This window comes from Vanacampus margaritifer, chromosome 16, assembly GCF_051991255.1.
Source record: "Vanacampus margaritifer isolate UIUO_Vmar chromosome 16, RoL_Vmar_1.0, whole genome shotgun sequence".
Lineage (NCBI taxonomy): Eukaryota > Metazoa > Chordata > Actinopteri > Syngnathiformes > Syngnathidae > Vanacampus > Vanacampus margaritifer.
Window position 1 is genome coordinate 2275001 of NC_135447.1, and position 9833 is coordinate 2284833.

At 39.9% G+C, this 9833-nt stretch overlaps 2 protein-coding genes across 6 annotated transcripts in view; one reads left to right on the forward strand and one right to left on the reverse strand.

The window, feature by feature from the left end:
- tpte (transmembrane phosphatase with tensin homology) overlaps window positions 1-4773 on the reverse strand; it is a 5274-nt gene extending 501 nt beyond the window's left edge. The window contains exons 1-18 of one of the 5 annotated variants that reach the window (XM_077546705.1): window positions 4562-4773; window positions 4257-4341; window positions 4022-4102; window positions 3895-3942; window positions 3656-3817; window positions 3358-3477; window positions 2651-2750; window positions 2521-2584; window positions 2377-2441; window positions 2203-2263; window positions 2002-2083; window positions 1082-1170; window positions 953-1014; window positions 804-884; window positions 616-721; window positions 455-552; window positions 286-381; window positions 59-129 (exon numbers count right to left, since the gene is read on the reverse strand). In XM_077546705.1, the coding sequence (XP_077402831.1) occupies window positions 59-129; window positions 286-381; window positions 455-552; window positions 616-721; window positions 804-884; window positions 953-1014; window positions 1082-1170; window positions 2002-2083; window positions 2203-2263; window positions 2377-2441; window positions 2521-2584; window positions 2651-2750; window positions 3358-3477; window positions 3656-3817; window positions 3895-3942; window positions 4022-4102; window positions 4257-4303 (1433 nt within the window). In that variant the 5' untranslated portion in view covers window positions 4304-4341; window positions 4562-4773. Of the gene's footprint in view, window positions 1-57; window positions 130-285; window positions 382-450; window positions 553-615; window positions 722-803; window positions 885-952; window positions 1015-1081; window positions 1171-2001; window positions 2084-2202; window positions 2264-2376; window positions 2442-2520; window positions 2585-2650; window positions 2751-3357; window positions 3478-3655; window positions 3818-3894; window positions 3943-4021; window positions 4103-4256; window positions 4342-4492 lie in introns of those variants that run through there. The other 4 variants (XM_077546704.1, XR_013288609.1, XM_077546706.1 and 1 more) reach the window with 4 other exon arrangements.
- Window positions 4774-6073: 1300 nt separating this feature from the next.
- fgl1b (fibrinogen like 1B) lies at window positions 6074-9629 on the forward strand. The gene is made up of 9 exons (XM_077546173.1): window positions 6074-6166; window positions 6250-6327; window positions 6400-6631; window positions 7703-7862; window positions 7937-8034; window positions 8696-8784; window positions 8869-8994; window positions 9075-9139; window positions 9284-9629. The coding sequence occupies exons 1-9, from the start codon at window positions 6161-6163 to the stop codon at window positions 9462-9464; spliced, it is 1035 nt and encodes a 344-aa protein (XP_077402299.1). The 5' UTR covers window positions 6074-6160; the 3' UTR covers window positions 9465-9629.
- The last annotated feature ends 204 nt before the right edge of the window (window positions 9630-9833 follow it).

Genomic DNA, 9833 nt, shown 5'->3' on the forward strand with positions numbered 1-9833 from the left:
ACGTTATTTAACGTTTTTGCCAGTCAAAGAGTTAGAGGTGAGGTGAGGATGCTCATACTTGTTATCTGATATGAAAGAGGTATTGAACCAGAAGTAGAAGGGAACATCTTCATATCCTTTCGGAATACCCTGAGGAAGAGGAGTTTGGAAAAATGACTTCAAATGTCAAACATAAACAGCATCATTAACCTAGCCACATTATTATTATTATTATTATTATATTGTGATGATCAATATCGAATACAGCATTGTTTACATGTGGTTTCGATGTGTAAAAACACTCACAGCGGTGGACTCAAACATGACCTTGACATCTCCTTGAACCTCAGGCCCGTTCTGGAGGCTGATGATCGCCGCATTAGCACCCACGTCGGGAAACACCTTAAAAGCGAGCGGCCGCAGGTGAGCCCCTCAGCCCACTCTCGAGTGATCCCACATCAGAGGACTTACTTACTGTGCAGTTCTCCTGCGCGGCACACGCACACTGAAAAACAAGCTCTTTCCTGACTATGACCTTCACCTTCAAGTCGCTGCCGTTCCCTCTGCCCACGCCTGTTGGCGGCAACAAGCACATCTCAAAAAGTCTCCATCAAGGCGTGGCGTGTTGTGTTGCACCTGCTATGGAATGGATGCGGACGCTCTTGATCTTGAGGGTCTTTGGAGGAGGAAGCTGTCTGTTGAATTTTGTCTTCATGATCTCGTAATAGCCCACATACCTGCTCTGTAGTAAACGAAAACAAAAAAATATTATTATTTTTTTTAATCAAAATGCTTGGGCGGGATGTCGTCAGGCATCTTCCAACCTGAGAGGGCGTCTCCACTCCTTGAAACTTTGAACTTTGACTTTTGTCCGTCCTCCTTTCCCCAAAATACTCCAGACTATCCTATTGGGCAAAAATAAAAAAAATAAAACAAAAATCTATCACTGGATGAAGACAAAAGTCCGCCTCACCTGTGCGCTCTCAAACTGGTCGCTGTCAATAAGCCAAGTGCATACCAGAGTGCCGGTACGACCTGATACAAAAAGTCCAAATCAGCGTTTGTGTACATGTCCGAAAAATAAGAGATTGAAAGGAATCACCTTTGCCTCCCTTGCAGTGAATAGCGATGACGTTCCGGGGATCAGCCGACATCCACTCCCTCACGCTAGCCGTGTATTTCAACATGTCCCTGAAACATACAAACAATATTAAAATACAATAAATTCACAAGAGGCCAAACAATCTGATATCACGTCACCCATCATTTTAACCGGTGCTGATTTTTGTGATTCTTACGTTACAGTTTTCTTCTGTGGTTTTAATGTAAATTTAGAAAGAATCTTTCATAAAAAAAAAAAAAAAAAAAAAGGAGAGCAATGATTATGTCAAATCGAATGAACAATACTGAGCTCTCCTGTAAAAAAAAAAAAAAAAACTAACTAAACTAAAAAAAATAACTATCTTGGATTCAATATTTATTATTATTATTATTTTTCTGACAAATGACTGTGGAAAACTGGGGACCATTTTTATGCAATTATTGCAATCCTGGTTAAAAACGAATGTTTTTGTTAGGGTTCTCAAAAGTGACACTCATTTTTGTCGATGCACATAAAAAGTCAGCCATTTTGTTTTGAAGCAGCCATTTTCGAGTGAGAAGCGGGTATCCATCCAAGATAATGCAATGCTAAATTGTTGAGCTTTATCATTCTTCAACATTGACCTCCTGCATAAATCGCTGTTGTGAGGCAGAATAATCCTCGCATCTCCAAATTAATAATTTTTCGAGAAGAACTAAAAAAAAAAAAAAAAAAAAAAAAAAAAAAGAGAGCCATTAGTAGAGTATAAGCCATTTCAACTCTTTAGATTGGTCAATAATTTGTAAAAGAGCCATGCAGGAAACTAACCAATCGAAAGTGAAGAAAATATTAAATTGGCCAAATTTGCAATAGGACATTTCCGTGACAATATGGTGCAATATTGCCATTTTGAATCATGCTTTATCCAGTGAGGAACTCACTCTAAAGAAGGAACATTGTGGTCGTCGATGAACACCCGTTCGACCCTGTAGTGGAAAAATTGGGGGTCGTACCCTTTCTCGCCTACAAAAACAAACGAACAAAAAAAATTACATTTGATTCATAGTTGTAGATTCAAAGCCACTCAAAAGACTTTATTATTAGAACCTTTAATTTGATTACAAGCAACTCAGCTGACTTACTGCAAAGGTTGTAAACTCTGTAATGGCCTTCGTGTTTCGTGTCAAGGAACCGAGCCACCTCCTGAAACAAGACAAGCACAAGGAGATCTGATTAAAACACTTCAAATACATTCAATGATTTTTTTTTCTACTCTTCCGGCAGTTAAAATGGCAATAATTGTGTCGTTGTGGTACCTTGATTGGGTTTCTGTAGAAGGACTGCTTCCCAGATGAAGGGAAAGACATGGCAATGACACGATCTGGACAAGACGATCACAAAAATGATTTAAAAAAAATGATGACGTCAAACACGCTACCGTCATGCTATGCCGTATCTACCTGTGACGTAGGTGAGGTCCAAGTCAAAGCCGTCCTTCTGGTAGCGCCGCTTGTTCTCAGACACCTGACAGAAACAAAAACGCAAGTTGACGTCCCCGCTTCAAATCTAGTACGGACGTGTACACGTTACCATCCTCCTCGTGACCTTCTCCAGCTCTTTCTTTTGAGCTGCCAGCCTGAAAAGTCTCACCAGGATGATGATTCTCAAGAAACGCAGAAAGGAAACCACCCTGGGGAGCAATTGACAATAAAATGGGAGGGATTAAGAACATGAAACATATTGAAGGAAGAATTGCAAATGATCTCGTCGTCAGACACTTTGTCAAGCACCCCCGACAACACAGGCAGTGGTCTCAAACGTGCGGGCCGGGGGCCATTTGCGGCCCACGGGCTGATATTTTCGCGGCCCTCTTATTGACATCAAATTTTAATAATTTGTTTTTGCCATGTCATTGCACTGGGCATTTTGTGCGTGCGTGATTTTTTTTTTTTCCTCTTATGGACTACCACAGCTCAGGCTCATGACAACTTTCAGCGAAAAATAATTCTGAAGTGACGCCAAGTTGAAGGGAAAAGTTATTCAGCAGTCACACACACACAAAAAATATAATAATAATAATAGATAGTAAAGGAAAAAATATGAAATTTTCTATGATAAAATATGTTAATACCTCTCATGACTCAAAACAGACACAACCTTTTTTTTTTTTTTATATTGGCTCTCACAAGATTGCAGGTGTACCTAATAAAGCGCCCGTTGAGTTTGTTTAGCGGAATTGTATTGCACCTTTAGAATCCATTGGGAAATACTTTACTGCTTTGCACTGTTGTGAGTACCTGGGAATGAGGCTGGCTCCAGACAGGTCAGTGAAGGTGTAGCTCATGGTGACCACCAACGTGACCACCACCACGCAAGCGTCAATGATGTTCAGCTTGGAGCCAAAGTAAACTTTAAACCTTAAACACATAATGCACACAGAAATAAATAAATAAATAAATAAATGTGATGTAATAATGTCACAATGTCCATTTAAAAAGATCCGGGGACTCCTTCCACTGGAGGTCATTTCACTTCCTCCTTCATGACTTCCTCTTTTTACAGCCAATCACAGCACACTTTGCGTTTTCTGCCTACCCTTCCACATAGACCCTGAGGAGGACATCGAGCAGGAAGAAGAAGGAGATGACAAGGGACACGGTCTCCAGCGAATTGCCAACTTCTCTGCTCCTGGCTGGCAGGGAAATGTCCACGATGACCAGCACAATGTCAACGAGGATCAGCACCACTCCAAAAACACTTTGCGGGGGATAAATATGGACGATTATGTTTCAAGAGAAGACAATATTGCTTGTAAAATTCGGAAAGATACTGACCGGAAACCAAAAGACATAACAAAGGGAGCTATCTTCTTCCGGATATTGCTGGAAAATAAGTTAAAATAGTTTATTTTTAAATTTTAGTCCATTTTACAAATATGAATGGGGGGGGGGGGGTACTGACTGGTACATAGTGTCTGGTTCCATAGCATCATCTCGCCCGTTGTCAATCTCCACTTTGGCATCATCCATCTTTGCCACACTTCTAAATAAAAAAAAAACATACACAATAGATTGAAAAATAAGTGACACATAAAATGGCTCAAACATTAAACCATGCAGTAAAAACACGCACACGTGCACAGGTTAATCTTTCCCCGAAGGAAGTCATGTGTTGTGTGTTTTTCTTCAATCCTCACCCATTCACACCCCAATCCGAACCCGGGTCGAAGTGGACCGTGGTCATGACTTTATGAAAGTTGTGTTGCTGTGGACCTGAAGTTTCTAGACGAGGCAAAGAGCAGCGTGCAAAGATTTTTTTGCGAATAAACTCGGCAAGGTGGAATTCGTGGATGCAGAAAAGCACGCGCGTGGAAAAGAGCACAACGAGGTTGTCAAATGAGGTTAATTAGCAGGAAGGAAAATGCGCACAAACCATGCAGAAGGCGAGTGCAAATCCCGCTGGTTCCTCTCTGGAAGAACGTTCGAGTGTCTCCTTGCTTACCGTTGGCAATGGCATTCGGGAGAATCACCGGGAATTGGTCTTGTGACTCGTCGTGGAGTAAAAGGAAAAGGGTTCAAAGGTTAAACGGATGCTATGTGTTCTACTCATCCACTCCTTTTTTTGTGCTAACGTAGCGGTTTTTTGTGTTTGGGACTTCCTGGATGTTTTTTTTTTTTCTACTCATCTCTCGCTGTTGCAAAAGTTAAGCCACCTCCTTCGCCTCCTCCTCTTTGCCACATCTGCTTTTCATTACAGAACAAAAATACAAAAAAAAAAGTAGATTGTTTTGAACATGGCAAGGATAACAAATGAATGTTGAAGGAACAAAATGTCTGTCCGATTTTAAAGCACATTTGTATTCATTTTATTGGCAGGTTTTTTTCCCTCTCTTTTGTTTAGTTTTGTTTATAATTTGTATTAATTGGCAGGTGTGCCTTAAGTGGTTGGTTGATGATGAATGATGTATGCATGTACGTATTAATTTACTTTTTTGTTCATTTAGTTTGTTTCATTTAGTTTGTATTGTTTATTCACTTTTTTTTAGAAATATGTGCAACAATTAAACGACAACCAATACATGATTAGATTTTTTATTTTTTTGATCATCATTTAATCATTTAGAGATCCTGTTTAATTTTTCATTGTCAAACTCCTCGGAATTTCAGCCTCTCAGCAGTAAATATTCACAGATTTCTGTAATATTTATTTTATTTTACTTATAGGCAGTTGTATTTATGTAGTTATTCCTTTGTTTACTACTTGGCCGATTTTTGTATTATTATTATTATTATTATTTAAAGATGTGTTTATTTATTTAATTATTGGCAGGTCTGCCCAGTTGCTAGGTTGATGATATTATTTGTTTATTTATTTATTTATATATTTATTTAGTCATAATTATTTTTAGAATTTTGGCAGATTAATCTTATTTTCACTTATGTTTATTTTTTTAATTGGCCGATGTGCCCAGTTGGTAGGTCAATAATGGCATTTATGTATTTATTATTTTTTTGGGTTTAAACGTCTGCCTCACAGCTCCAAGATTCCTGTACAGCGTTTTCAAGGTTAATTGCAGACTCTACACCAGGGGTCACCAGCTCCAGCCCTCCAGGGCCCCTATCCTGCATCTTTAGATGTTTCCCTCCTCCAACGCGCCTGACTCAAATGATCAGGATCATTACCAGGCTTCTGCAGAGCTTGCTGATGAGCTAATCATTTGAATCAGGCGTGTTGGAGTCGAACATTTAAAACATGCAGGATCTCCACGGCTGTGTCGTATAGAGCAGGATAAAGCCGTTTTGTGTATGTCATGTTGTGCTTCTTTAGACAGCAACTATTTAGAACGAGTCATATAAAGATTAAGATGTTAAACTAAAAAAAAGAATGCTACTAGTATTCCTGGAATGAAAGGAATGACGTCAGCTACTCTTCCCGAAATTTGGCGTGCTTGAAAGAGGGGGAAAAAATCTCAACTTGGGTTCAGACTTTGGCAACTTTTTTCCCTTTAATGTGGACCATGCAGAACCAACCCAACCCAGCTTGAAATAAATACTGACAGCAGAACACGGAGCCTTGACACAACAAAAGGAAAGCTTAGAAATGAAGGTAGATAAAGTATTTATCAAGTGATCAAATATCAACAAATCTTGTATTTTTGTGTTTAAGTGCAATGTTTTCAATCATTTTAGATTTGCAGGAATTCCTTCCCAGTGTTGATGTTTTTTCTGGTTTTCCCAACCAAGACTTCATTATCGAACCAGTTTTCGGTAGGTGACCCATTTTATCTTACTGATCTCGAATGTATTTTTCAGTCATTTTTTGCGTGTCTACAATCAAAGGGATGCAGTCCAAATGTTGCAGCGCTGAAGCGCAGCATAAAGAGACTGGAAAACAAACTCCTAATAGGAGCTTGGCAGGTGGAATATCTGCAGAGGCACAAATTCTTCCGCCCGATTTCGCCTGCTCCGACGCCGTCGGGCTCCAACAACGGCAACGGGACGTTGGAAAGCTCCAACACGACCCTGATGAATAATCTTCCACCAGCAGGAAGCTTGATTGTCCACGACCGAGGTTTGAACCCGTTATGATCATTCGGCTCAAATATTTTTTTCTATTTTAGGATTATGGAAATACGTATACCATATAATAAAAACAATATCCCTGTTCACAAGCACTGCACTTACACCTAAAATTATGTAGAGTAAATTTGACTCTACTTAGAGTGGGGCCAAATAGACAGTTTTAGAGTAATATTTACACTTGGAAGAGAGTAAAATAAAGAATTGGAAAAATAAAAGTCAAAATTTGAGGAACGATCTCACGAGCTTCAGCTTTGGAGACAGCTGATCTACACTCTCTGCCACGCAGCTCCTGATGCGAGTTGGTATATATATATCGCTCTCTATATATGTATTATATATATTTTTTCAATTCTGTATTTTATTCTTTTCCAAGTGTAAATAAATATGAGCCTACTCTAAAAATACTGCTTTGAACACTACAGACAAAAACAATGACACGGACTTGAAAGGTCAACTTTACTTGTCTGAATCACACTTTAAATGAACGACACAATCCCAAAGATGAAAAAGATAGAAAACTTTATTGAACTTATGAAATGCTGAGGCTCATCCACTATAACAAGGAATAAAGCTTTTAAAAACCGTGATTCTAAAAAATTACATGTGCGCAGGTTTGACCAGCAGGTGGAGCTCTTGCAGTGTGTCAAATGCCTCAAAGCAGCGCATCGTTTTCGGGCAATTGTCCCGAAAGTTGTTCATTGTTTCGGGAAGCCTCGGTTTCTCCATCCCTACTTACTAGAAAACTTACAAGGGCATCGTAGTACAAGGCGAGACAAGAATCGAAGTCGACAAACAGTCAAAAGTTTGGGCTCGTGCATTGGTGGCTGGCAAATGAGTCGTCCGAAAACCGGAAGCGGGTTGGACTGCCTCCGAATTACGCCAATTGATTACATGAACGAAAACAGCTGTGTGAGTCGCGTTGGCGCCCCTCGCGATCAACTGGCTGCAACACAACAACAAACCACAACTGAGCGAAGCCTGACAGCTCAGATCATGACAGAAGCCACTGACTGAAAAGGAGCCAGATATTGAGAATCATTCGCTTTTGTTATGGTCTTAGATTGTTCTGAGCTGTTCGACAGAATGAGACCGCCCAGCGGGTTTTACCGCATCAGACCCAAAATCCACCAGGAGCCACTTTTGGTCTACTGCGACATGGACGACGGAGGAGGATGGACGGTGTTCCAGAGAAGGCGGAATGGAAAAGTTGACTTTGACAGGTGTTCCATTCATCAAGATGATATAAAATCATCTTGTTTATATAATGTGTGTGTGTGTGTGTGTCTCTTCATAGAGACTGGGTGGATTACAGAGATGGCTTTGGTGACTTCAAACTGTGGAATGACGAGTTCTGGTTGGGAAATGAGAACATCTATTCTCTGCTTTCCAACGGTAAGTAATAACAGAATTTTATATTTATGGATACTGGTGCATCTCAAGTTGATTTGTATAGTAGGCAACAACAAATGTTCTATTTTAGGGGTTTCAGGCGATTAAAGTTTTTGAACCGTAATTAATCGCATGACTTCAACAGTTAACTCACGATTAATCGCAAATATTATGTATTTATTTAAAAGATATTTGTGCAGTTTGTCACTTATTTACTCGCGGCTGCCACCTCTGGCCCAAAGCGTAACTGCAGCATCTGCGTCAGGCTCGTTCATGGTGCACGTGCCAGTACGTGCACGATCTTAAAGCGACAGCCACAGTTGACAAACGAAGACATGACCTCAAATGAGGTAAGAAAAACTCCGCTTCTGAAAGAAGAGACTCTAATGTTTCTCCTGGTAGGTTTTTTACAGCAATAGGACGCAATACTCTGTGGGCCTTGCAAATTCAGTCAAAATCCGGTGAAACAGCCAAGAGCAAAGGGGGTTACTTCAGTGAAAATGGCTGGGAGTGAATGAGTTAATCGTGCGTTAAAGGAACTTTAAATTAACTCAAAATTAATTAACATACTAAATTTGACACCCCTAGTTCTATCATTTCAGTATTTCAATTGAAAAGCAAAACTCCTGTAGATGTATTTTTTTTTTTATATTTGTGTCCAAAGGTAAAAATCTGGTGAAGATAGATTTAATGGACTGGGCGGGACAGAGAAGTCATGCCTATTATGAGAACTTCCGTCTCACTAATGAAGCTGTATGTAACACAATTCTACTCGTTCTCACATGCAACTGTGTTATTTTCATGTCACGTACTGCCAATGTTTTGATTTCAAAATAGGATCGCTACCGGCTACAGTACGGGTTGTACAGCGGGAAAGCTGGTGATGCTCTGGCAGGTGGACGGGGCATGGTGGAACAGTGGTCCGCGGGCCTCAGCGGCATGCAGTTTAGCACTAGGGATCAGGTCAGTAGTATACGTATTGTTTTTTGTTTTTTTTTTCTCGTACGAAGTGTTGAATATGATTTTTGTACTGTCACAAACAGGACAATGACCGCTACATTCAAGGCAGCTGTGCCCAGGAGAACAACGCAGGTTGGTGGTACAACAGGTGAGCCTTATTTCAAGGTATCGGGTGGTCGTAGAGGCCGCCGATACCAGCCAATGATATTTGACACAAAAACATCGGACTTGGAGTAAGTCCTCGTCAACACTAGTTGGCGCTATATTGGTGAGTTCTCCTTTCTGCCAACAGATGCCATGTTGCCAACCTGAATGGGAAGTTCTACCGCAAAGGGCAGTACAAGGGCCAGTTTGATAATGGTATCGTGTGGGGCACATGGAGGGGCCTTTGGTACTCCCTCAGACACACCACCATGAAGGTGCGACCTCTGCTTTTCTTGGACGCCATGGGCAGCGGTGGCGGGGAAGGTTAAATACACCTGCGACATCTTATATGTCGTAAACATTGTAGACAAATTGCAGTTTTATTACTCTGATAGTAATTAATATCACCATCTTTTATCATTACAAATAATCAATCAATACCAGAAATGTATGAGATGCAACTCGTATAATAAAAACAAAATTGTATTTCGCCATTTATAACGGGATTTGTGTGGAAGAACAATGTTTAATTTTGGCAAAAAATATTTAAAAACTTTGGTTGACATACAATAAGGAAACACATTAAATGCTAAATAAATATGCAAATTCATTGAAAATGTAAAATGATGTCATTTCACATAATTAGAATGACTAATAGCCAAATATAACAAAAAAATAATAATTCTCAAAAATTCAAG